This window comes from Candoia aspera, chromosome 11, assembly GCF_035149785.1.
Source record: "Candoia aspera isolate rCanAsp1 chromosome 11, rCanAsp1.hap2, whole genome shotgun sequence".
Classification (NCBI taxonomy): Eukaryota; Metazoa; Chordata; class Lepidosauria; order Squamata; family Boidae; genus Candoia; species Candoia aspera.
Genome location: NC_086163.1, coordinates 22,784,949 through 22,812,623, shown reverse-complemented (window position 1 = coordinate 22,812,623; position 27,675 = coordinate 22,784,949). Strand labels below are relative to the sequence as shown.

General features: G+C 49.9%; 1 protein-coding gene and 1 long non-coding RNA gene across 2 annotated transcripts; one reads left to right on the top strand and one right to left on the bottom strand.

The window, feature by feature from the left end:
* Positions 1 to 1,192: 1,192 nt before the first annotated feature.
* LOC134503818 (uncharacterized) lies at positions 1,193 to 15,186 on the bottom strand. Its single transcript, XR_010068592.1, has 2 exons — positions 14,787 to 15,186; positions 1,193 to 1,512 (listed from the first exon to the last, which is right to left on the bottom strand). It is a non-coding gene; the product is annotated as an uncharacterized LOC134503818 (long non-coding RNA).
* A 1,289-nt stretch (positions 15,187 to 16,475) lies between these two features.
* Positions 16,476 to 26,210, top strand: FOXF1 (forkhead box F1). Its single transcript, XM_063312765.1, has 2 exons — positions 16,476 to 18,299; positions 24,560 to 26,210. Exons 1-2 carry the CDS (start codon positions 17,216 to 17,218, stop codon positions 24,715 to 24,717), a joined length of 1,242 nt encoding a protein of 413 aa, XP_063168835.1. The 5' UTR covers positions 16,476 to 17,215; the 3' UTR covers positions 24,718 to 26,210.
* The last annotated feature ends 1,465 nt before the right edge of the window (positions 26,211 to 27,675 follow it).

Genomic DNA, 27,675 nt, shown 5'->3' with positions numbered 1-27,675 from the left:
AACGAACGGATTCCCCCAGCCTGCCCGGATTCAGCGATTCTGAGTTTATAACGGGAGGGTTAGGGTTAGGGTTCTGATTCTCACACTGTCCAATTCTGAACCCAGTTATTAATTTTTAGAAATCTGAAATTAACTCCCCACTGCCTTTTGGAACAAATTTTCACTTTAAACCTGCACCCATTTTTCTCCCTGCACGAAGAGCGTCCGGATTTGGGGATGGGCGGGTGGTCGAAATCTCTCCACCTGTTTCACTCCCGCGTCCCCGAAGAGGGAATTTCCCGTGTGCGCTTTCCTCCTGGGAGGACAGGTGTCTTCCTCCAAGGCCCCATCCCTTGGATCCTCGCACCGGAAAGCGGGATGGCCAAAAATTGGAGTTGCCACATCGAAGCGCTCCGTCGCTGGGATTAAAGGACGGAAGATTCAGCGATCCTCCCCAGCCTGGCGCCTTCCAAGTCCTGCCGCCCACAGAACCAGACCGAGGTGGCTGGGGAGAATAGGCCTTATAATGCCACGCCTTTGGCTGAATGCTGGATTGAAAAAAGATCCGCCGAGTTCACCGAGGACTATTTGAGAGCTAAGCTGGCTGTGAAATGAGAGGGGGGCCTCCCTCCGGTTGTATAAGATTGTATAAGGGACGTGGCGAAGTCCCTTCACAAGGCCAGAGCTGTGCCAGACTGTTGCTTGGCAGGTGGTGTAAGGATAGTTGTGTTCCCACAACACACTGAATCCCAAACCAGTCGATTGCCTTCAGACACTGGCGTTGCGGGAACTCCATTGCAGTGGCTAGGGCCAGGCTGTGTTTTCATGCGTCATGTCAAGGCGCAAAACTGAGTTAATGGAAGTAAACTATGATTTAGTTAACCATGGATAAGTATCGTGTGAACAGAACTACCGTTAGCTTAATGGGCTGTGGTTTTAAGGCTGTTGTCTTCCCCTTAAGCTCTTTGCCCACAACTGTGAGGACACTTTCCTTCACTTCTTCCCCAATTCTCAGAGGTTTTCTGGAGAAAATAGAGGTTTAGCATTCTGGATCTGAACTTGGCTAAGGGAGGCAAATCAGCCCTGGAGCAAATGCAGAGCTATCCTGGTTTGAGCAAGGGAATGATGATGATGATGATGATGATGCTAATATAAGGAAATGAAGGGCTTAGAAGCTCAGAGGCAGAGAGGAGAAAAGAGAAAGCAATATCAATTATTTTTATTTTATTTATTTCCTTTCACTGTGTCCATTTTCAATATATTCGTCTCTCTTTCTCTGCCCTTTATGCACCCCGCCCCCTTTCAAAAGAAAGGTAAACATGGGCAGAATGCTGTCATTAGCTTGGAAACCGGAGAAAGTCACCTCCTCCTTCAGAAAACTCCCAGCCGTTAATATAATTGCAGTTTCTAAAACGGGAGATGTGTCAATATTTTGCTGCAGAAATGTGGCCTTCTCCGTCAAGAGGTGCCGTTCGGAGCCTTACTCGGAGGAGTGAAGGGGGAGGAACGGCAAATACAGCTGGGCTTACTTTCCTGGGAGAAGGAAAAGGAGACACTTTACCACCGCCCTCCCTCCCTTACACCACCATGTAATTTAGGTCTAGGTTGGGGGGAAAAACTTTAATTCTGAAGTAAAAAATTATCCAAGTGTGCCACCTATTTTTCTTTTAATCAGTCTTTTCCCCCTCTCCCTCCCTCCCTCCCTCCCTCCCTTTTCTCTCTCTCTCGCTCTCTCCACCAGGCTCAGCTGGTGCCCGTTTGGCAGCTCTTTCCTAGCCGCGCCTGTTCAAACTTTGATTCCAAAGGGATCTGTTTCCCAGCCACCAAGTTTCGAATCTCGGTTTTCAGCTCTCCAGGTTTCCATGGGGCAGAGACCTTAAAGCAGGTGCTCCTCGAATTAAGGATTCGGATTCACTGCTGCTGGCCCAGAAGAGCGAGGGGACAAACCTTTTAGGCAGAGGTGTGAATTGTTCTGCACCACATACACACACTTCAAATCACTCGTATGGATTCATTCTTCAAAAACTTACAAAAAAGTAAAAGGAGACGGAAGGGGAAGGGGAAGAAGAAGGGGAAGAAGAGGAACGTGTATATGGCCCTACTAATTCTGCGGCCACGGTCATGAAATAGCAGATGATATCAAAGTCGAAGAGAAACGGACGAGTACTTTAAACAGTCTGAACCACCCCACGTAAACGATTTTCTTCCTTCACTTGCTGCTAAAATATAAAAGGAAACGCTCTGAAAGAAAGAAGCGGCAGCTTTTAAGAGAGGAAAGAGTCACTGGGGCGACTCTCTCTCTCTCTCTCTCTCTGACCGCGAACGCGCCAACTTTCGGAGTCCACCAAGCTGTCCAACAGGTCCATTACTTTACAAGTCTGGCAGGACAGAACTTCGGCTAGTTTGAAGATCGGGACTCCCGATTAAGGCGCATCCCCACGACGGTAGTCCCTGCCAAGCAAGGGGCGCTTTGGGACAAACCGGCCAGGGGGTCGCCCCGACGTGCCCATTTTGTGGACGTGGGCGGCTTTGCCCAAGGCAGCGTCCAAGCTGGACGGCCTCGGTCGCGCCACGTGGCTGCCCTGAACCTGCCCGCGATCGCACCGCCGAGCCAGGCTTTCTGAAGAACGGACAGCCCTGCGGGTCTGAATTCACCGCCTTCCTTCCTTGCTACCCTGCCGCAGATGTTGCGGCGCTTACACGCATTTCTCGGCGTCATTTTCCTCCTCATTTCGGGAAGAAGGGGAGCGCACGTTCCTATTTCTCCCTTCTAAACAACCAAAAGAATACCCCACCCCCACCCCCCATCCCACCACAGCCCGACTCCGAGAGAGAAGAGTCACGTTTTCTCGACTGCCCTTCTTGTCTCCAGAAGTTTTACGCCGTTCTGCCGTCCCGTGTGGCGAAAAAGAAAAAGGGACGGGAAAACGAGTCAAGGGGAGATTGTGGCTTTTCATGAACTGGAAAACGCCGCGTTCCTTTCCAATCCCGTTCGTTTTCCTTTTCCTAAGAATTCCAAGAAGGGATTCTAATCCAAAATCTACACCGGACCCCCCTCTGCCCCCCCCAGTGTTCTAATCGCCTAGGGTTTGACCTATTTCTGATATCTTTAACACATATCCGTTTAAATGGATAAATAAATAAATCCGCTTAAATTTAGGAGGAATTTCAGAGCTGTTCAACAGCGGAGCAGCCTGCCTTAAGCGCAGGGATTCTCTTTCCCTCGCCGGAAAGTTTCAGACGAGCCGGGGCGGCAGGAGAGCCCCCGGTCGATCCAGGGGCATTGCTCGGGGATTGGGCACCATGATCTCGGAAGTCCCTTCCCAAGAATATGGTTATCATTCCCTGATTCCAAAAATGCTTTCAGGAGCGTCCGCAAAGAGGAAAGGGCTTTCAAAACACGTTCTGGTTTGTTCTGTGGTTGGATCGAGGATGGGTCGAATGGAAGAGGGGCGGCGAGCCGCTTGTCTTGAGCAGCGTCCTAGCCTTTGATCTTTGGCTGGTGAACCAACGGATTCATTGTAAGGGAGAACCGCTGCTTCTCTCAGCTTCTAAGCCAGCTCGCTGCCTCTCCCCCCACTGCCCCTCCCACCATTGGAAGCATGTTTAGAATGCTTGGGTGCCTCGGGAAAAATGAAGGGAGGGGGCGCCCCATAGAAGGTGAGGAGGGGGGCGAAGAATCGCCTTCAGACCGGCTTCGAGTCACCTGCCCGGCGAAGATCGGTGCTGGGCACCTGGCCTTCTGGCAACTCTATCTGGCTGGAAGTCTTTTTAAGAGCCCCGCAAAGGGGTTCAGACAGGGACGCTGTTATTGGGTGGGATAAAAGCTCCATCCATCGCTCCATCAATCGCAGATGAGGAATGGGCTCCCCTCCTTTTTTGCCTCCCCCCCCCCCCAGTTCTAAAAAGAAAAGAAGAGGCGGGGATTAATTCGGGAGATATTCGAAATAGTGGAATGTTTCCGCCTTGTGCAGTGGTTGTTCAGTGCAAAACCAATTAAAAATAACATACTAGATGTTGGGCTTCTAAAAACCCTCTCCCCCTCCCCTTATTCCGAAGAGCTCCAAATTCTTCAAATTTATGATGTAGGTTCCACAAGCTTATCTGACCTGCAACCTCCCCAATAAATTCTAGGTGGGGGATTTATGTCCAGATAAAATACCATTATAGGATTGCACCTTATCTCGATTTAATATTAAACATCTTGTGTAGAAATTCATGGGTGCCTTCCGAATGTGAGATGTATAATAAGGTAGGTATGATATATTTTTCTTCCACAATTTAAAAATAAGACCTTGACATACGATTCTCATTGTAAAACAGCATTTCATTTCTCCTTCAGACGGCTAACCTGGATATTCCGATACAGGAAAAGAAAATTAAAACTGTTTTGCAAATCCTCCTGAGGCTGTAAATTCAGGAAAGTTTGAACTGAAGTAATACTACCTCTGGTGAAGGAAGAAGAATAACAGTAACAAGATTAATAATATCATCTCCCTTCCACATCCCTTGCGCACCAATCACCCCTTTTCATATCAGCTCCCATAACGTCCTTAGCAAACACATTTTCAAGCAAATACACTTGTCTTCTTTCGGTCAGCCAAATCACCACTATTTCAAACACAACTCCACAGCAAGCAAAACCGCTCCCTTTAGATGCAAAGAAGAGAAATTATTAAGAAAACTTTGCTTTTAAAGAAAGAGGTAGGTGCCCTTTTCAGCCTTGCCTATATTTTTTTCCTCTCGATTTTGAGGGGAGCCCAGTTCCTGCATGTAACCCAGTTAAAGGAGGGTTCAGAGGAAACAATTGCCCCACCAAACAGGCTCGCTTTTCCCATCCGTTGTTGTCATTGTTATAGTTGTTGTGGTTGTTTCCTGTTTGGTTCTTTTTACTTTGAGCTTCCTTATGATAGGGTCAAAGGAATATGCTCCCTTGAATGGAAACCCCCTGAATTTCGTTTGGAAGAATTGATGCTTTGATTTGAGAAGTAGATTTGGGGCTGGGAAAGAGCCAGCTTTCTTTCAGGAGGGAGAAATAGAGGTAGAAAGGATGCATGTAAATGTGATTTTGGATTGTTGTTGTTGTTGTTATTTAAAATTCCCAATGGATCCCTCTTAGAGGACAGAACTCTCCCGGCTGGTCCATTTTGGACAGCTTCTGTAAGAAGGAATGAAGCGAGCTTAACGCATCTTGTCCAGCGAGATGAATGCCAACACTGAAAAGGTTACCGCTGCCATCCTCTGTTGCGTCTTCATCCTCAAAAAGAAACTCTGCAGAAATGAAAGGTGCCCCGAACAAATACAGGCCAAGAAAACCTGTTTGGGTTGTCTTGGAAGAAGTCCACTGTAGCCCACTGGACCTACGACCCGCCCCCATCTTCCTTGGGGCAGCAACACAATCTATTCTGACCCAAGTCCCATAGAGTGCAATTTCCCCCCTAGAGATTTCTGGCGCCACCCAACCGCCGTCGCTGCGACGTTCTACGGTCTGTCTTCACTGCTGTTACTTCGACCCAGCGGCGGCCGGACGGTGCTAGACGGCGCAAAGGCCGAGGGGTGAACGTCCTGTCCTTAATGCCTGTAGGTGCGGACACAAGATGGAGGCATCTCATTTATAGCCCGCTTTTTGCCACTCCTGAAGACTTGCAGCGTTGTCCGAAAGGCTCCAGAAGTTCACACGTTTCTTAATATGGCTGGTTAGTCCAAACGTCTGTCAGACTTTGCAGAAAGAAAAATGGATAAACTAATGGGGAAGTGTAGCTTCCTTTTCTTTAATTGTACACAGGATATTACGGTCCCGCCTTGCCTTTTCCTTTTTCCTTTTTCCCTTCCTTTCCTTTCCTTCGGAGCTGCGGCATTGGAAAAAGGGGTGTCGTTTTTCATTTCCCGTTTCAGGTTCTTAAAATGCGGCTTTTCTTCCGCGGCTAAAAGGCCGCCTTTCCTTCCTGGCTGGGGCTTTTTCCTCTCTTCCTTCCCCAAGCTGAAGCAGGCCTTCCTAAGCGAGCCTTGCCGCCGAAGGTGCTGCGAACACTCGCATTAATCGGGCGTTGCGGCGGCGCAGGCAGAAAACGCGGTTCGACCCTTTCAGGCGCCGGCGCTTCCTCGGGGGACCGGGGCGGGCTACGGAGCGCCTTTCACCCCGCGGGTTCGTGGTTGCTCTTTCGTTTGCCTGACACCCGGCACTGGACTTCATTTCCAGCCCAGACTGGAGTAACTGGGGAGAGGGGGAGAGGCAGGAATCGGGCCCGTTTGGGGAAAGCCGACCACCTCCCAGTTAAGGGAACCCTGTCTGACTGGGCGCCTCCCCAGGGCGTCGGTTCTCCGTTCCGGGCCCTGAACTCGGCCCGCAGCTCGGCCAGCCTCTCCGGGTCTCCGATTGAGTGCCATGGCTTCGCTTCCCGGAGCAAGAAGGCCGTCCTGCGGCCGACTCTCATCCCGTCCAAGAATGCCCCCCACCACCCCCGAAATATCTGCCAGCAGGCGCGGTGGGCAGGGCTCTTCCCGACACGGGGAGGCTTGGGGCAAACGGGCTGCACGAGGGACCCTCAGGGTCGTCCCCAGTTTAAGGAAACAGGGCGGGAAGGAGACGTCTGAGCGGAGACTCCAAAGGCTTAAGCGGCGCTAGTGCGGGTGATCTTTGGCCTGCTCGGAGGAGGGCTGCTGGGTGGACCTCTGGCACGAAGACCCCCACCCCACCCCTCCCTTCTCCTCCAAAGCAAGATTCCAATGTAAGCTCCGGGAGCAGGGACGAGATAAGGCCGGGCAGCCCACACACACAGAGGGAGGCGGGAAAAATGGGGAGACGTTTGTCCAGAAAATCCCCTTGCCTTCCCCCTCTCGCCCTTTATCCTCCGCCGCTGTCGCAATCCGCGCCCCCCTCCCCGCGCCCCCGTTCATCCTCACTTTGCCTCGGATGGAACAGAGGTTTGGGATCCAGCCAGCAACCCTGCGAAGCATCCAGGTTTGATAACCCCTTAAGCGGGGGTATAGCTACCTGCCAGTGTGTGTGGGTGTGGGTGTGGGTGTGAGGAACGGGGTGAGGGGGACAGAGGAAGAAATAATAGCTGGTGAGGAAAGGTTAGCTTTTGCAGGAGCGGGTTTGAGATGTGCAAAAGAAATGCTCGCCCGCCATAGACCGTCTCTTCGTGTCTCCCCCCCGCCCGACGCCCCCATTTCAAGAGCACACTGAGCAACGGGCAGCCTTGCCTGTGGTCAATTGCTGCTCACCAAACACCTCCGCACACGCACACGAACGAACGCAGCGGCCTGGGCGAATTGGGCAAAAGGCCGACTCGAATCCTCCACTGGATCAATCGGTCCGGCCCGATCTCTCTGAATCTATTTCGAACAGCCATTCGATTCGGCGCTGTGGAATTTGGGATTTCCGAATCGATTCAGGAAGGAAGGAAACTCCATCCATCCATCCATCCGGTTCCCGTCCGGCCACAAAAGCGTCCTGAGATTGTCCAGTTTGACTCTGGGCAGCTGATTTGATTGGAAGGACCGGTGGGAAACCAATTTGGGAAAGTGCATTTCACCAATCGAAGCGAATATTTGTAGCTCACGGTTGAACTGTGGAGTCCTTGGTGCTCTCTGAGCCTGGTTGTTTAGGATTAGGGCTAAGGGTTAGGGTTAAGGCTCAGAGAACACCAAGGACCTCAAAGTACGTTTTCATTTACCTCTTTATTTATTTCATTTAGATCCCGCCGCGGCCTCAGCTGACTCTCGCGGTTCTGACAGAATTCCTCAAATTGGGTCGAGGAAGATGGAATGGAAAGGACCTGGCCAGAAAAGAGAAGGGCTTGCCTCGGACCTGGTGTGTATTGTGTGTGTGTGTGTGTGTGTGTGTGTGTGAGTGTGTTATAAGGGGGAGGCCTTTCCGAGGCCCTCCAGGATCTTTCCTCCAAATCCAGGGCTATAAAACCCTCCCGACCGCTCCTGGATTTGTGGGAGCCATTCGGGATATGGATAAGAGGTGCGGGTCTGAGCGGGGATCTTCAGATCCCGTGGATCAAGGGAAAATGTTTCCTGCCAATACAAAGTTTCCAGGCCACATCCCCACCAACCATCCACCCAGCAACTCACCAAGGGATGTGGAAGGAAACATTCCACCGGTGAGATCAACCCAGTTGATGCTCTGTGTTTGGGCACAGCCCAGATCAGTGTTTCTCAACCTTGGAAACCTTTAAGATGTGTGGACTTCAACCCATGCTGGCTGGAGAATTCTGGGAGTTGAAGTCCACACATCTCAAAGTTCCCAAGGTTGAGAAACATTGGTCCCCACGATGCTGGTTTTCTGACCAGGCGGAACACCATCATTTCTCTTCCTGTGCCTGGCCGCTGGGCTTGTTTGCCATCCAGCGATCAGATTTCGAATAGGTCTGATGTTTATATCTTAGCATTTGCACCAGTTATCAATTCTTGGGACGGTTTGAAGGAAAGACATCAGCTTTCTTCAAGGACTGTGCTTGCAAGGGATCCTGGGAATTGTAGTTCCCACACATCTGGTGGGCATAAAGTTAGGGAAAACTGATAGAGGCTATCCTGAAGCACCATGATGAAATGCTCTAAATAAAACAAATTAAGAAACGACTAGTCAGCGGTTAACCGGCTCTACTTTTGTCATTAACTGGGCATTAGGTTCACTCCCAACCCCTTTTTATCCCCTTCCCATCTATGGGTATGTATGTGTATGTGCGCATGAAATTGGTTTGCCCTCTAGGGTGGCAAACATCTTTGTTGCTCATGAATTTACCCAAATAAAAGTTGAGTTCCATCACAAATACGAACAAGTCACTCCTTGGGGAGGCACCCAAGTGTAATATAAAATGCAAAAATAAGTGGGTTGATTTTTAAAAAGAATCTTCAAATTTATATAAGCCCAACTTAAAAGTCATTTTTAAAGTCTACTTTTTAAGGTGGATCCCTTTACCTCTAATACAACATCCAATAATTCCAGGGAGAAGTGAAAAACTTAAGACAAGATTGAGAAGGCTAAGGAGGTTACAGACACCACAGAGATCAGAATAGTTAAAACAAGGATATTTCCCCTGGAAAAGGACAGCTGTGAAAGGTGGGCATCAAGAAGAGTGAGAAAAAGAAGAGAGATATCTTCAGGTGATAGGTTTGGGATAGTTGGATTTAAAATTGAAAATTTAAAATCCACTTGGATTTCATGTTTGCTTTTATGTATATTTTAATGTAATTTTTATCTGGCTATGTTTTAATGCTATTTATTGTAAACCGCCCAGAGTCCCCCATTGGGGGAGATGGGTGGTGATATAAATTTAATTAATAATAATAATAATAATAGTTACTAAAAGCAGACTTAGAAGAGCCAGTCAGTAGATCCTGGATGAAACCAAGGCTGACCGGTCCCTTGAGGTAAGGGGCAACGCTTACATACTTTGGGCATGTGATATGAGCAGATGACGGATGAGAAAAAGGGAAGGGAACAGCAACTATAAATTAGATGAAAGGGGTCATTATGGGAATGTCTTTGAAAGAGCTTCACATTATTACTTGAGACCGAAAGTCCAGATCAAGAGCATTGACCATGTGTCCACCAGTAGACTTGATGGCCCTTAATGCATGCCCTCTGGATGGATTGGATTGCACTTCCCATCATCCCCAGCCAACATGGCCAGTGGCTTCCTGAAATTAGATGCATTTTTTTCACACTAGGGATTTGTTGTCGACGTGCGCTTCATGTCTTTGTAGGCATGAAACCAAATTCCAACCTCTCTAGAGAAATTGCAGAGTAAGAACGGTCCTCATAATGGGGAAGGGGATTTCCAGGGAGGGGCAAGAGATGCAACAGCGATGAAAAATGGGGCACAACTCAGCCACCGGTTTTTTGGCGTTGGTCACCAAAGTTCTGCTGCTTTTTGGCAGGAACTTCCGAAGAACCAGTGGGGATTTTAGGACTGAAGGCGGGGATTTTGGAACCGCCCCCAAATGCCTCTCAGAAAGCAACAGCTGATGGGGAGGTGGGCAAACTGTCCCAGCCAGGCACTTAGGGACCCCCAACATCTTTTGCTAAGGGTTTTCAAAAGACAGTCGTCTTTCCTGCAGCAAACCCCTGCGTGTTTCTAACGCCAAGTTTCCAGAAGTAGCAACTGCCTTTGTCCACAGTAGTTAATAATGGGGCTGTGGTTGAAGTAGGTTTTCATTGTGCGTAATCAGAGCGGTTCTTCCACCTAGATGAGCTGTAGAGGAATAAAGCTGAACCGGTTTTAAAGATGTCAGCCACCTTGGCTAACCTCGAAAAGGTAAGCCTGTTGGAGTCTGGCTAGTTTGGAGACTGCCAGGAAATCTTAAAGGGAAGCCAGATTGGGAAGTGGGCAAAAATTGTCCCAGAAGACAATAGCAAATTGCTTTCAAATGGTTGCAAAAAAGCTGCTGAGATGTGCCCGTCGCTGGTCGCCAGGAATCAGGCCTGGCCTCAGGAAGACTTTAGATTTAGTCAGGCAGTGCCTTATTTATTCAGATTAACTCAACTGTGTAGATGGATTTGCAAGGCCAGCTAGTTCTCTGGGGAAACCAGGAGAAGTCACAGAAAAGAGGTGACCGCAATCACCAAGGAAATAATAATAATAATAATAATAATAATAATAATAATAATAATAATAATAATAATAATAATAATAGGAGGTGGTGGTGGTGGTGGTGGAGGAGGAAAAGGAAAGTCGTAATGGTGCCAATAGTGGTTGCTGCACTTGGTGCCATCTCAAAAAATAAAATAAAAAGCTGGAAAAGCTCATGAACACAGGGTTGGACGAAATCTCAATACACCAGTTACAAAAAGTTACTTGGATCAGCGCAGAAATTAGGACAATATCTTGAACTATCCTAGATCTTCGGAAGGGTCAGTTAGTATTAAACCCAGAACTATCTGGCAATTTGTGCGTAAATGATACGAATACCATTGCTATTAATAATGGGAAGTCGCCTGCACGAAGCCCTGCCGAAAATCTGCCTCTCCCCTCCCCACCCCCGCCCGCTCCCTTGCAACTTCTTGTCAACACCTTGGGGCTGGGATACACACGCGACAAAACCAGCGAACCTGGTTTTGTCGCCCCTTTCTCCTCCAGCTTGGATAAACGGCCGAGGATCACTGTGCAAAGCATTCGTGTGTGTGTGTGTTTGTGTGTGTCTGTGCGCGCGCGCGTGTACGAGTGAGTTGCAGGGCCGAATAGGAGGCCGGCCGTCTCATTCCCTGCCTGGCTCCCTAGTGTTAATGAAAACCAGGGCCAAAGGCTGGGGTGAGCGCCGACGCGCGTCCGACTCCGTCCTCCCCGTGGGTGGTCTGACCTTTGATAAACAAGCCCCTTTCCAGAGAAGACCCCCCCCCCCCCAACCCCGGCCCAGGCCTTCCTTCGCCTGCGAAGTCTGCTTTTTTGACAATAGTAGCCAGATAGATTTCCAGCTTCGAATTACCCTCTCGCCCCACCCCGATCTTTCTGGCCAAGACTCTTTCGCTTAAGCAATTAGCTAGTAAAAATACCTGCAGGGGAACGGGGGACACGGGAGGGAAAAAAAATAAAAAGAGATACAAGCGCGTTTCGACTCTTTTTAGCCCCCAACGTGACCGAGCGAGGTTGCAAAGATTTGACGGGCCAATGTACGTGTCCCGCTGGTTTCATTCGAGAGCGCGAGGGCGTGCGCGGATAAAAAGGGCGGCGTGCAAGGCACACGTATACTCCGTTTTTCCGCCTCTCTCCGCTGTGCAAACAATTTGGATGCAGGAGGGAGGGAGGGAGAGAGAGAGAGAAAAAGAGACTCCGCGGGAAAACAAACTCAGGTCCTACGGAGGTTTTGCACCAAGGTATAAATATACACAAGCAAAAATTGCTCCTGGCGGATCACCTTCTCCCGCCCCGCATCTGGAAAAATAAAGGGAAATGCGAATCTATCTTATATATGTCTTATATCTATCTTATATATGTCTTCAGAGAACTAACGCCCGCTATAATCCTGGCCACGTTGTTCTCTCCCTCCTCAGTAAACTGTCAGAAGGCCCAGTTTGTTCCACCTTCCCAATAAACCCACTGGGGCTCGCTCCCTAGGAAAGGTCCCTGCGGTGGCAACGTTTAAAGTCTTGAGAAAGCGGGTTGCCAGGAAAGGCAATCGATTTTCCGACAGGGAAGGGAGGACGGCTAAAGGCTGGAAAGCGGAGCGTCCATTTTCTCCAGTTCGGAGTCCCTTAGATCTCAATCTACTGTAATTAGTCTCCTTTAGGTCTTCTGATATCTGTACAGCGCCTGACACCCTATCAAAATGAGAGGGAAGAGAACAGAAGAGCTTCTGCCCCCACGTTTTCCCCTTCACTTAATGGACAAAACGTCGTCTGAATGTAATAGACTTTGGGAGAGGGTCGCCCTAGAGGGTCTACGGGATTGCGGCTTTAAAAGATGCACTTGCTGCATTTGTTTTATTTATTTATTTGAATGCATTAGCCGCCTGACTCCAAAGGACTTTAAAACAAGGAAGGAAGGAAGGAAGGAAGGACGGTAGGTTCTATTCAGTAACAATTTTGTCTTCATTTCTTTGCAGTGAAACAATGAAATTAATACTAAATAAAGAATTAGACCGGGGAGGGGGATTTTATTGCAGAGAGTTTACCCCCCCCCCCCTTCAATTCCCAAACACGATCTAGCGACGGACACGCCTTGATTTCCTTGGGGAAAGATTAATCCTAAATGGACCTACTCAGAAGTAAGCCCATCAGAACCGATCTCCAAAGGAAAGTGAATGGGGGGGGGCATTCTTCAACCCAGATTTTAGCAGCCCCATCCTCTCCAACTCTACCCACATGCAACGCTGCAGGATCTCAGCCTCCCAGCCGCATTAGGCCAAGAACATCTTAAGCGCCGCGCGTGGGTCTTGCTCACACCTCTTTGACAGAAAAGTCGAAACAGTCCGGCGGGCGAAGAGGGAATCTATTTCCAAGGGCCCACGGCGGGGAAAGCTGCGCCATTGGCTAAAACGAACCTTATACCTCAAACCAACAAAACCCAGCGCTTGGAGATACGTCCCAGAGGTTTTCTACTGAGATGCTGCCGGGTGGGATGCTGAGATTACGGGGTGAAGGAGAAGAAGATGAAGCTCAACCAGGGCGCGGCGGCCTACCTAAAGCCCCGAGAGGCTGAGATAGCTTTCCCTGCGCCAAAATGCGCCGGCCTCTTTCCAGGGAGAAACTGACTTACTGGAACTGGGGGACGACCTCTTTTTTAGCCCTTTGCAACGGGAGGAGGGAGACAGAACAGCCCGAGGCAACGGTGGCTTTAATTCGCTGGTGCGTCTCCAAAACTCGCCGAAGGAAAGCAAAAGAAAGCGAAGCGAAGGAAGGAAGGAAAAACAGCCCAGCGCCGGGGGAACGGCCCGGCTAGATCTAACCAGGGCCTGAGCGCCGCGTTCCGACGCCGAAGAGGCTTCCAAACCAGCCCACCTGCTTTGCCATGAGAAGCCCTGACGCTTTGCAACACGAGGCAGGCCGTTTAGCGAGCCATCCTATGGGGGCGTTTTGCAGAAGAATGAAGCCGCGCTTCTGCGCTAGGCCACTGCCCCGACCGGCTTGCAGTCGGGAGAGCGCAGGCCGCTCCTCGCCCTCGCTAGGGTTCGGGGGAGCGAGCCCCCTGCACGTAAAAGCGGCAGCTCCGGGGCCAGCTTCAGAGGACCTTTCCCTTGCTTTGCCTCCTCCCTCCCCCCACAAACCTGGCTTCCTTCCCGAGGCCTCAAGAGAAGAAAACCCTTTCCCCACCTCGCTGCAGGAGAGGCGCCGTCTCTGTTCTAAGCGCCGGGCAGAGAAAGTGGCCGAGCAGAGCCCCAGGCGCGCGCCCAGCCCCGGGGGTTCGCACGGGATCTTCCCTGCCTCGGGAAATCTGTGCGCCTGAGTGTGTCGATCCCTACACACCACACACACACACACACGGTCGTTCTGGCTTCTCTTTAGACACCACACTAAAAACGATCCTGTCAGGAACGCGCAACCTTGGCATATACCTCGCCCCCACTCTCTCCCGCCCCCCCGCGCCGCCCTACTCCTAGCAGCGAGCTTTGTGCAAGAAAAACCCCGCACTGGAGCCCCTCGGGTGTGCGTGCCTCTCTTCGGTTGCAAAGAGGGGGGAAATAGCCATTCCTTTCACCCAACAGCCCCCTCCTCGCCCTCCCGGCCAGTATCCAAAGGAAAGGCCTGTTTCTGCTGCAATTGAGAAATCTGCTGGGGAGGGGGGAGAAATCCCTCTGCTTGCCGCCTCCTCCCTTCTCTCTCTTTTTTATCAGCCAGGGAAGAAAGGCGGGGGGGGGGGGGCAGAGAAATCGGTTTGAGGTGAAATTGCTTTTCGTTGATCTCATAGATGTGCGAGGCGCCCCGCAGACGGGCGAAGCCTGCTTGTAATGCCTCGTTCACAGTGGGATCCAAAACCCAGCATGAAATCAAAGTTTTCTTTTAAATGATGGCCTTAGGAAAAGCATTTCGAAAGAAGCCGGCCTCTTTTTCCTTTTTTCCCTGAACAAGAATTCGCGTCCCTAAAACATCCCTCTGTCTTTTTCGTTTCGTTTGCTGGTGGTGGTGAAGTTTAAATATACTAGGCCTTCAGCATTTTGACAATAAAGAAAACAGGGGAAAAAAAGGGGGGGGGGACAGACTTGATCTTTTCCCCTCCTGTCTGCCCCCCTCACCATTAGGTGCTGAAGCTAAACTCTCCGCCTCCGCGCTTCAATCTGGACCCCCTTTAACAACTTAATTGTGCTAAATTTACCACGCGCGCCTGGAAAGAGGGTGACAAAATCTGTAAGTGACTTACCTTGATGAGTGACTGGCAGGCTGAAGAGTAGATGAAAAGAATCTCCCAGGGGTTTAATTTAAAGAAAAAAAAAGGGGGGGGGGATGAAGGAAGCAAAGAAAATCCTGGATTTGCTTTCCCACCCCCTTCTGGGGGTTGTTTGTGTGGACGCGCTGAACAAACACGCCCGTGCGTGCGCGCGTGTGTGACACCCCATTGCTCTCGAGAATCCAATAATACCAACGCCTTCAATACTTTTTTTTTTTCCCCCAGAAGAAAATGTTTAAGCTGAAGCGGGGAGCGGGGGCGGGGAGGAGAGAAAGCCCTAACAAACAGCAATTTAAGCTGTGTGGGCCATTCTGAGCCGGGCGGGGGAGGGGGGAATCCTCTGGACTTTTATTAAAGAAGGCCCGGGGACGTGTTTACGTTGCGTTGTATAAACATCCTGCCCTTCTTGTCTGTCTGTATCTCGCAAAGGAATCAGAAACATGTTTTTTTTTTTTAAGTGGGTGAGCTGAGTTCCAAATTCGCCGCCTTCAAAAAAAAAAAAAAAAAAAAACAACCCCACGAGAGCCCGGAGTTGATCTGTGAGATCTTTTTCTCTCTTTTCGGCGCATGTAAACAACGTTGTACAAACACCGCGGCTGGCTAAATATTTTTCCTGAGCGGGTGATCAGTTTTTGGGGCCTGAATCAGCGTCTCTGAAACATTTTTCATTTCGTGCCTGTAAAGAGGGAATACCTAGGAGGTGTCGAGAAATGCACAAGTACACACGCCTACATTTGAACTGTTGGGGAGTTGGGGCGAGGGCTGTTTTTCTCCTTTGGCTCGCCTCTCCCACGGCGGCTGGGGTTTATGGGGGCGGTAGTCCAACCCAACCGAAAGGGCCAACTTTTCGGCTTTGTTTGCCCGGCGAAGCGACGGCGTTTAAAAAAAGCAGCCGGGTGCTTTCGAGGCGTTTGCAAACAGACCAAGCGAGAAGATATTATGGGTGGGCATACCTTCTTCCCCCCAGGAGGAGCTGAAACCAGAAATATTCAAGATCGTGGAGGGGAGGGGAAGAGGAGGGAAGGGTCTGCTGGATGTTGGGTGGGGATTCAGTGACATCTTAAGCCGGAGCTTCCGGGCAGTAAGCCAAAGGATGCGTTATTTACGGCAGTAAATCCTGCCCCGCAGAAAAGTGTCCGCTGGCCTGGCGATCCGCCTTCTTCCAGCCAAGGTTTGCTTGCGAACAAATCCAGCCGGAGGTTTCGAGGGAGGGGGCCGCCGAACCGAGGCCTAGAACCTCGCCAGGCAGCTCGGCAGGAGTTCTACAGCAGTCCCTTGGATGGGGTGGGGGGTGGGGGGTGGGGGGACTCTTTTCTGGGAAGAAAATTCAGCGCTCCCTTTGGCTTATCCTTGTTTCCCTGGAAGAGGATCCCGGGGGCTGAGCGAGCATCTTCAATGCCGAACACGTGTTCGGGTTTGTGCGAAGGCCTTTCCGGGACTGCGAGCGGGGCAGCGGAGAGTCCTTCTTTTCCAACAGGCCAAGCAGGACGGCGGGGTTGCGGGGGGGAGGACGAGACACTTCAGAACAGCTCCGGGTTGGAGCAGGGGAGGAGTCGCTTTCCGCGCCCACCAATGTTGAGTTGAGTTGCGCGGCAAGGGGCAAGGGGCGCGGGGGCGGGGACTGCTCCCTCTGCCTCTTACGTCGTGCTGTCAAGAGCCGCCAGGCGCCCGCTGACTTGCGATAAAGTGAAAGGCACCAGCTTCGGCTGGGGGCAGACCGGCGATTCCACAGGCGGAGAAGCAGCGGCAGCTCCCGGCTGGCAGAGACCCCGGGGGCTGGAAGGAGGAGGAAGAGCGGGCAGGCGGGGTTGAGGGGGGAGCGAAGAGAAGAAGGCCGGAGCCTCCGCGAAGTCTGAAGAGCCGGGAGGGGGAAGGGCGAGGAGGAGGAGGAGGAGGAGGAAGGAGATTGTAAATTAAAAGAAGGAGGAGGCGGAGGAGGAAGGAAGGAAGGAAGGAAGGAAGGAAGGAAGGAAGGAAGGAAGAAGGGCGAATTCTGGGGACGCCTTTGCGCCGGAATCCGCTGGGAAAGCAGCAGGATCCGGGCAGCCCTTCCTAGCTTGGATCCTAGGGAACAAATCCCGGGGCGAGGGCGGGAATTGGATACCTTCTTTGACAAGTGGGGCGCGCCTTCGCGTCACTGCTCCCTCCTCCGCGCCCGCGTCCCTCTTTTCCGGGGTTCCTCCGAGGTAGCGTCCGCCGTGCTTGGCTGTTCCAAGGAGAGCTCCCCACGGACTGCAGGCCCTCGGCGGCGGCAGACAGGCAGGCAGGCAGGCGCGGGCGGGAGCGGGGAGGGCGCGCGGAGGAACTACCGGAGCGTGCGCGCGCCTGGGGAGGCCGGTCCCCCTCCCTTCCCGCCCCGGAGCCTGTCCTGTGGGAGGGGTGGGGGCGATCGGGAGCCGTCGATGACCGCAGGGCTGCTGCTGCGCGCTCCTGCCTCTCGCCCGCCGCCGCCGCCGTTGCCCGAGGCCGGGGCGCTTGCTATGTCCGCAGCCTCCGACAAGCCCCAGCCGCCGCCGCCTCTTGGAGCCGCCGCCGCCATGGAGGCCGCCTCGTCCACCAGCTCCTCAACCCCCAGCAGCAGCGGCGGCGGCGGCGGCGGCGGCGGCGGCGGCGGCGGCGGCGCCAAGACCAAGAAGAGCAACGCGGGAATCCGCCGGCCGGAGAAGCCGCCCTACTCCTACATCGCGCTGATCGTGATGGCCATCCAGAGCTCGCCGTCCAAGCGGCTGACGCTGAGCGAGATCTACCAGTTCCTGCAGGCGCGCTTCCCCTTCTTCCGCGGCTCCTACCAGGGCTGGAAGAACTCGGTCCGCCACAACCTCTCGCTCAACGAGTGCTTCATCAAGCTGCCCAAGGGGCTGGGCCGGCCCGGCAAGGGCCACTACTGGACCATCGACCCGGCCAGCGAGTTCATGTTCGAGGAGGGCTCCTTCCGACGGCGGCCCCGCGGCTTCAGGCGGAAGTGCCAGGCCCTCAAGCCCATGTACAGCATGATGAACTTGAATTTCAACCACCTCCCCGACAGCTACAGCTTCCAGGCGCCCTCCTGCCCGCCCAGCAGCCTGCCCTTGGACGGTGGCGCCCTGGGCATGGTCAACGTGGACGGCATGGGGCTGGCCGGCCACTCGGTGCCTCACCTGCCCTCCAACGGGGGCCACCACGCCTATATGAGCAGCTGCGGCGGCGGGGGAGCCGGGGCCGCCTCGGCGGGAGGAGACTACGGCCACCACGACGGATCCGTGCCCGCTTCGCCCCTGCTGCCCGGCGGAGGGGTGATGGAGCCCCACTCGGTTTACTCCGGCACGGCCCCCTCGGCTTGGGCGCCCTCGCCCGCCCCCGGCTTGAACGGCGGCGCCTCTTACATCAAGCAGCAGCCGCTCTCGCCATGCAACCCAGCCGGCAACCCGCTCTCCTCCGGCCTCTCCTCGCACTCCCTGGAGCAGCCCTACCTGCATCAGAACAGCCACAACCCAGCCGAGCTGCAAGGTAAGCGGGAGCGGGGCGCGCGCGGGGTGGGGGGTCGGGAGCGCTGGACGAGGACTGGGGCGGCGGGCCCCGAGAGGGAGGGCGCGGGGTCGAGGCCTCGGGGCAGCTGGGGTGAGGGGCCGAAGGGCGCGGGGTTCCGACCCGGAGCAGAAGACAAAGCGAGTCTGGGGTCCGGCGAATGGGCGGCTGGCAGGTGAGTTGCTGAAGGTCGGGGCGCAAGAACGAAGAAAAAGAAGAGGGGATGCGGGTGGTCGTGAAGCGAGCCCGGGGTCTGGGAAAGCGAGGTTAGGAAGGCGAAAAGCGCTCCCAGCTATTCTCGGTTGGGACTTTCTTAGGGAACGGCTTGCTCCAGGACAAAATTAATGGCTGTTGGCGCTTCCCCTTCCTTTGCCTTTCCCCAGCCGTTGGCCGAAGGAGGCTGCGGTCTCTTCCTCGTCGGGGGGAGTGGGGGTTACTGCAAAAAAGAAGAAAAGAAAAAAGAAAAAGAAAAAAAAGGAAAGGAAAGGAAGGGAAGGGAAAGGAAAGGAAAAGAAGGGAAGGGAAGGAAGGCAGGTGAGGCCTCCGCGAGAGGATCGGGGGTCCTATAAGGGCGCCTTCCTTCCCTCTGAGGGATCTAATGAACGAGTGACCCCTCAGAAGCGAAACTGAAGGAGAGAAGAAAGGGGGTGGCCGGAGAAGACCGGTGGGGTGGTTTTGACTCAGCTGAGTTGCGGGTCTGCGCGGCTGGGCCAGGGAGGGAAGGACTCCCAGCGCACGGCGCCCCGAGTCCTCCCCGCTTTCCTCGAGATTGCTCAATTAATACTTTCACTCCCGACATAAAACGAGGGAAGCAGGGGACGCCAAGCTGAAGTGCTCTGCAAGGGCGCCCCGAAGGACGAGGATCTGCCGCAGCAAGGCGCACACGGTTAGGAAGAGGACCCGTTTTGCTCCGCATTTCGGCAGCCTTAGAATCGCGTCGCTTCCCTCGCATTTAAGGAGCTGAAAACGAGGGAAGAGAGGGACGAAAGGAGACGGATTTCCCTCCTCGCGATCCTATGGACGCTGCTCGGAGCCTTGCGGAGCCTTAATATTTCTCTGGCCTTCGCAGCAATATTGCTTAGAAGCCGTAGACACGGGAGGGTAATTTGGTAAGATCCGACCTTCTTGAAAATGGGACAGACTTCCATTTGATTCTGATAGTGCTGCAACCTAAATAGTATGCAAATGCGTTTAGGAAAGGCATTATTATTATTATCATCATCATCATCATCATCATCATCATCATCATCATCATCATCATCATCATCATCATCATCATCTCAGATCAATCCACTGCAGTGTGAAGGCCTCTTCACTCTTCTCTCTCTATATATATGTAAAAGCATCTCTCCTCCTCATCGTAAAAGGCTGGATTTGATGGAGGTTAATAATTGAGACTTCATTCTTTCCCCTTGATTTCCTTGTTCTGGTGGCCGAATAAGCAAGACCTAGTTTTAACTCGTGAAAACTCATGGCTTTAGAAATAGGGTCGAACCTTACATTTCAATTCTTCTTAGCGTTTTGGAAAGACGGCGAATGCTTGTTCCAGAACAGCAATCTCAATCCCAGATTGTCAGAAGGCATGACTAAGTTTCGAGGTTCTGCTTGAATTGGTGGCTTATCTTCCCATGTTGGTTTATCCATTAGGAGGCTATTGATGGAGAGAAGACTCTCTTTGAAGATATAAAATGATGGTGTAAATCCTTTGGGGGGGTCATTTCCCTACCCTCGAGCAAGCACAAGTTGCTAGGAATGTGATGTTTCATTCCCCCAACGCTCTTAACCGGCTTGCAGAATTAGCTTGTTTTCTGGGTTCGCACAACACAGGAAGCTACCAAAACAAAAACGTAACAACACATTTAAGATGAGCAAAATTTACTGTGTCATCTGAATGCATCTGCTCGGCTTTTCCCTAACCTGGTTAAGCACGTCGTATGAATGCAGCCGACGAGACCTGCGGCACCTGAAACAGTCACTTCTGAGATGGCCACCAGAGCTGGGGATGGTTGTGGCATTCCGCTTTGGACACCCGTTTTAAAGGCTTCAGGAATATCAATATTTTATTACCAGCCCTTGTCTTGGCTAATTCTTTAAGAGCAACATGACATTAATTGTATTAATAATATTTCTAATAATTACTCCCCTTGCAAAGTCACAATGAAGGGTGACGGCGCCTACTGAAAACGATGCTGATCCCCCCCCCCCCCCGCAACTGGTCGCTAAAATGAACTCTTCCGCCCCACTTATTTAACTTCTCTCCCCATGAAATCGGGCTGGCGTTTCACAAACGCCTTCTTTGGGCCGTGAAATGCGCGTCGCGTTAATGGACAGAATTCGTGTCTCCGGCTGGGCCTTCCAGCTGCTGATCTTTTTTAGCGCCGTCTTTTAAAATAGTTTTAGAAATAGGGTTTTCAGCGTGGTCTCCCTCGAGGCAGGTCCGTGCAGAGAAATCAGTTGCCCTTTTGATCTCTCATTTGTAGACAGAAATGCCTTTCTTTCTTTCGGAAAATTTTGTTTGTGGGCTTCGGGGCGGGGGCGGGGGGAAAACTCCTTTGCTTTCCAACTGAAGAATCGCCAAAGCCCCCTTACCCTGATTGCTTCAGGATTCATCAGGCCCTGTGTTCCCAATAAGAGCCTGCAAACTTGGCTGCTTCCGGGAAGCGTGGAGATTAAGGATGGGGGTCCTACTGTCATGGGTGGGGGAAAATCCACTCAATTTCTGGGCAGAGAGACCCAAGGATCTTTGCATTGTCCAAGACTCAGTGGAGTGGTGAAAACGACTGCTGGTTTTGCAGAAAGAAAGTGAAATGCTTTCTTTTCCACACTCTCCCCCCGCCCCACCCCCTTTTTAAAGGTGATCTGGGCCGGGAGAGATAGCTAGGTAAGACCTCAAAGGCCGCCCAACCGGTGGGGAAGGGCGCTTTGAAACTGACCAGGCCTCCCAGCGTGAAATTGACAAGCGAGGCCTGGAGGCGCGGAATTCGGGGGGATTTTGATTTTCCCCCGTCCAAATCGTCGGCGGGGGGGGGGGGACAAAAGCCCTCACCAAAGCCAAAGGGCATTTAAAAAATCGCGTCGCTGGCCTGGCTTGGCAAAGGCCGGGCTTGCTTTAGAATCGCTGTGGGAAGGGGGTGGGTGAATCGAGAGAGGGCCTGCGGTGAGATTTCGCCAAGGCGAAAGGAAGCCGGTTTTCGACTGCGGCCCGCAACAGCCGCCTTGGCGAGGGCTGGGGGCGCCAAGGGGGGCCACGTACGAATTCTCTCAATTCACCCACCCCCTTTCCACCCCTTAGCGCTGGATTCTCCCGCTCGGACCTCGGGTTTAAGAAGCTCCATTGGGGCGACCCCAGTTGGGCGAACCCTGCCTCGCCGCGCTCAACGGGAGGCGCAAAAGGGCCTCCGACTCCGCCGGGCTGGCTTACCCCGGTTGGAAGGATTAATGAGGGATGGAAGAGGATTAAAGTCAGAAGTAAAAATCACGTCGCGGCAGTCCAGGGGGGCGAGGTGAGGGGGGATTATCCAGCTAGCCAACGAATCTGCTCTCCCTTTTGATTCAGGCTGAAGGTGTGGTGCGGGTCTGGGTTCGCTTAAGCGGAGCGGTCTGTTAATCAGACAAATCTTCAGGTTTTGTCCAGGATATTAACAAAGGAGGCGAATCAAGCTGAGCTGCTTAAAGGGGAAGAATTTGAGGAGGGGAAACAGAGAAACCTTTTTTTTTTTGAGCAAATGGTCGCAACCCCTTCAATTTCTGAACGCTTCTTGATCTCTCCGCCATTTTAGCGAGGTATTGGTGAGGATGTTTTGAAGAGGTTTGAAAGGAATTGGATTTTGATTTAAAAAAACACAGGAGGCACCTAGAAATGTTGAGAAGATAGAAGATAGGTGTGTGCGTGTCACATTTTCACTTAAAAAGTAAATTTTAGATTATGGTGACACCCCCCCCCCCCCCAATCAGAAGGAATCTGGTAGCACCTTTTCCGACTAACACATAACATTTCTTAGTTTGGAAAAGGTGCCCCACGATTCTTTCTAAAGTAATTTTTAGAAAACGGAGAATCCCCTTTCTAAAAAGAAATGGGAATGAATGCAAAAACTAGTACTGTTACTATTTCAAAAGACCACATTTTGGGGAGTGAGGTGTGAGTGGGCAGTTTTACTGGTCAGATAACTCTAACAAGAAAATAAATAAATGGAGGTAAAACGCTGCTTCTATCTCAGTCTCTCTACATATACACGTGTGTGTGCGTGTACTCGCTCAATCTTTCAATGCAAGCTGCAAAGTGATGCCTTAAAATATTTTTAAAATAATGTAATTTGTCAAGTTTCTAACTAGCATGCTTCAATTCTTTTGGCGGGCAGACAGACCTTGAGGTGCTGTTTAGTTAGAAAAAGAACGGAGGTGATTTTCTGAAAGTGTAAGGTGTGCGGCAACTAATTAGCGGGTCAATCTTGTACGTGGTTACTCAGAAGGAAGCCCCACTAAACTTGGTGGGACAGACTCCCCAATAAATTAGTCTAGGATTTCTCCTTGAATAGAAATAATTGGTTACAGTTCAGAAGATGCCCTAGCAGGAACAGTTACTTGGAGACCAATGTTCCAGCCTGATGTCTTCTTGTGTTTAAATATTTCCAAACACTGTCAACAGCTGCGGATCTGTAAATAACGGTGCCAGAAATTACTTTACGGCTTACACTGATTTTGCAGAATCAACCGTGCAAAGGGTTGGAAGGGTGCAGATCTCCTCCAGAGAACAAGGAGCAAGCTTGCTATCTGCTTTTAATAAAATGCCTGTTTGTGGTCCAAGATTGGAAAAGCTTTGTTTACATTCATTGCAGATCTTTGGTGGGGTACAGAAATAATGTAACCATTAAAATAATTTGAAATCCGGGGCTTGTTTTTCAGCTAGCCTGAGTGAAAGCAAGCCCCAGTTCATTAAGAAAGCTGAACTAGGCACACCAGTTACCACCCCACCCCCCTCCAAATTTTCTCCTTCCTTGGCCAGTCAGGAAACAGACAGTCCCATCCCATCCTGCAGTTTGCATTTGGACAAAATTCCTATTCTGAACAAGTGGGAATTTCCTTAAGCCAAATACAGACACACACACACACACACACACAGACGTAGGTAGCATCAAGCCCAATAATTTAATCTAATTAGGCCTAACGGTTGGAGCACAAAATTTCCCTTCCAGGAACAGAAGTTGGACCAGTTGACACTGGGAAGATAAAACGAATAACAATCATGCCAGGGCCCAGAGTTGATTTATTAACTTATTAGATTTATCTTCTGCGTTTGATTTGTAATGAATCAGGCATATATTTTATCACACAACAGATGTGCAGAACTCAGTTTTCCATGCATCCACCTTCATTTTGGTGGGAAACCAAAATAGATCTGATTTTTTTTTGTTCAAATGGAGTGTGAGTTTATGAGCTGTTTGTGATGTGGTATTAAATTCAACTGTCCAAGGAAAAGGAACATTCAGCAACTCCACAAAAAAAAATGCATCAATTTGAGGATATGGGACCTCTGGCAGGCCATAGGATTGTATTCCCATGACACCTGTTGCCATGGCTGGCTTAACCAGGGTTGGCTCAAAGGCCTCAAACCAGGTTGCTGGGTTTGCAATGGCTCTCCCAATCATTAACTAACCATGTGAGTTTAAACAAGTCTGTTGGGCCAAAATTTAGCCAGATAATCATTGACATGATGCGTTCAGCTGAAATTAATAATTGGATAAAGTCCTTTATCCAATTAGTTTATTAGATAGTTTATTAATTAGTTTTTTATTAGGACTAACTATAATTTTAGTGGATATAATCAATGATATTATCCATCAGTATTTTTTTTTACCCTTAGGCCAACACAGTTTGGCTGCTTTTTATTCAGCTGTGTCCGTCCTCCCTCCCTCCCTTCCTTCCTTCCTTCCTTCCTTCCTTCCTTCCTTCCTTCCTTCCTTCCTTCCAATGTGGCTCTTTAGTCTACTTACTCATAAAAGTTGGTGCATCTGTAAAATAAGCCCCATGGTCATTCTCAACAATGCTAATAATTAAACATCATCGTATTACTGTCACTTGCAATAGATCCAGAAACGGTTGTCTGTATCCTTGTCCAAAGCAAATAGAATTAACATTCTAATCCAGCAGTTTTCATGCCCAACCAGGAAGTCTCCAGGGTGATGTCATTTTTCTCTCTCCCTCTCCTCACAGCTACTTAAAACTGCTGTCTGGTTTTCTTTCAGGAATCCGGTACCATTCCCAGTCTCCAAGCATGTGTGATCGAAAAGAATTTGTCTTCTCCATCAATGCCATGGCGTCATCTTCCATGCATTCAGGAGGCAGCGGCTCCTACTATCACCAGCAAGTGACATATCAAGACATCAAACCTTGTGTGATGTGACAATAAGGCCCGGGAGTCAAGCTTTCTTGGGGGAGAGACAATCCCCAGTGACCCAAATGAAAACGGTGTAGAACTATGGGACTTCCTGCCACAGCCCATTTGGGAGCCATAGGACCTTCCCAGAAGTTAGTCTGCTAGTTGTTCGTGAGGTATATAAATATTCAAGACATCTATGGAAAGGAACTCTCTGTCCTTAGGCAATGGTGGAAGAGAAGCAGGTATGCCTTTTGTGTGCCTTTCGGGGTGGGAAAGCTTAATGCCAAAATGCTCCACATTTCTTCTTTCATCTTGGGCCCCAAACCCCCAGCACTGAAAGCTACACACATTTCCAAGAACCACTTTCTGCTCTTTTTCATTCCTTCTTCCAGGATCCAAATCAACTCTCTTTAAAAAGATATATCCTACCCCCTCCCAATGCCCGCATGTAATTATCAATTTTAATGAGCCTTTAGGAGAACGGATTCTAGAATCTGAGGGACAGAGATCCGCCCTGCAAGAAAGAAACCAGCAGCTCCAGTAACAATCACTGTGACAGCATCTGAAAATAAGTTTTTGGAGTCCTTCATTTGGCCAATGTTGGCTAGCCGTTGTGGCTTTTCGGCCTTGGCACTAAGGAGAGAATATATTCAGCTCACCATGTATTTGACCTCTGATTCTAAAGCAGTGGAGAAATTTCCCAGAATAATTCCACAAGGCTTTCTTCTTCCCCAAGCCAAAATTGTGTGCAGTTTCTAACATTTTCTGCATCTTAGGGGTTGGTGAGGTTTTGAAACGTAAACCTCACAGATAAACAAGCCCACAGACAGACCACCATCATACCAAGGAGGATTGGGACCACCTTGTTCAACAGCCTGATGTTGTAAAACTCACTCCACCTTCCATTTGGCTACACCAAGCCTATTTTAAATATTAAGTACAAAATTACAAAGAAAAGCACTTTGAGAAATAAAGGTTGAAAATGGGAATAAAAAGACTAACAAGGCTCACATGCTTATTTATTCAAACCTTTTAATAAAACCCAACAGCAGCCTTGGTCAACAGTATTAGAACGGTTAATGTGTCGGCAATATTTGCTGCAGAAGCTGTGTATATGGAGGAAGACTGTGTGACTGCTAGTGGGTGTGTATGTTTAAAGTAATCACGGCAAATACCAAACAGCAGTACGGCACAATTTCCCCCATGTTTTATATAGATGAAGGATGCTTTTTTTTTTTTGGTCAGTTTGTTTGTTTTTGCCTGACAATAGAGCTTAGGGGACACACCTATTTTAAATTTTATTCTGCACTGTATAAAAATGTAATTATGGCAGAAGGGGTCTAGGCCCCCTATTTTTGTGTACATTCATTCTTTTTTTTAAAAAAATGGAATGCAAATATTTTAAAAATGTGTGATATTCGTACACGTCTGACACCAATTGTATAAACTGTAAATAAATCAATGTGACATAGAAGTCTGCGTAATGGCATGTTAAGAATAAAAGTCAAAGGAAAAGAGGTCCGTTCACCATCCAAGGTATTTCACATGAATTGGGTCTAATTCTACAGTGTGTGTGTGTGTGTGTGTGTGTGTGTGCGCGCACGTGTTTTCCATTGTAAGACTACCTAGGGGAGACTAACCAAGTTTAGGATGTTATATGAAAGAATTTGCTATTTTTCATCGGCCAGGTTAACTGTGTTGGTGAACCGAGTTGGTATTTTCAAAACTTCCTTCCTGAACTTCTCCTTCCCCTTTTAGAAGTTGATCTATACATTTTACACTGGCTGAGGGTACGAAAACTAGAATTGCTCCCATCGATGGTCTGCAGAGATAAGCCGAACTGGATCCTGTTTTGACTCATTCAGAGTGATGTGGGCTGGGTCTCAGCTATAAATGCAGTGGTTGGGATGGAAGGATGGATAGAATAACTCCGGGGAAGAAGGGAGGGGGAAAGATATGTGATTTCCATGCTTTCCTAGATAATGCAGAAGAAGGCTTTCTGAGTAGAATTCTCTTGCAAGACAGAATAATTATTTTCTGGTCCCTCTCAGCTGTTGATAGCTTTTGTTTGATTTCATTTCCAAGGACATAATGTTGCTCTATCTCCATCTCAAACAGTATGCAATCTGAAATTATAGGTACCCCCCTTGAGTCTGAAGAAGTGGTACAGTCCAGAATGTTATCATATTGGCTTTTGAGTATGTCTATCACAATGATCATCTTCAGCCTTTAAGTATCTTGTGTTTCAGCACCCACAGATTCAGCTCCATTGGACTATGATGTGCAGGACCACATTGGCCAAGAATTCTTAAAATACAAAACACCCAATGTGCTCCACATTGCAGTCAGGGTTAGGATTTCTGGTTGATCAGATAATGTTGGCATCTGAAACGAAGGATCGATGTGGAAAATGTCTCCTCATTATTTTTCATTTAAAAGAAATTCTGTAGGCTTTAGTAAGAAGTTGCCTTTATGGCATAGCTGCTGCCTTAATAACCATTTTCTCTGTGTCCAACACAGACATAAAAACAAGTAAACTAACACCTGGGTCATCTGGAAAATGTCCCATGCAAAATTGCAATCACTCCAGGGAACATGATTATAATTTCCTAGGCAAGTTGTAGACCCTTTTGTGAAATTTCAGTGTTTTTCAACATATAGCTCTGAATTTTTGTTGCTGTCTCTGGTAAGAGAGACTTTTCAATTTTATTCTACCCAAACCCAGTGAGAAGAATTAAATATGACACTTTTCTCCCAGAACTGTGTCCAGAGGTGCAGAGGTCTTTATAAAGAAAATTGCGTGGCTAATTACAAACGTGTGGTTAGCTTAGAGTCTCAGTTCTGAAAATTTCAAAGAAGGGAAAAGGTGCTTGGAAATTTGTAGGCATTTGTAGGCAGATTTCTCCTAAATATAGCCTCTTTCCTCTGTCCTCCAATGTAACAATTTTATGCACACTTTTATCTAATTCGTACTTCAAAAAA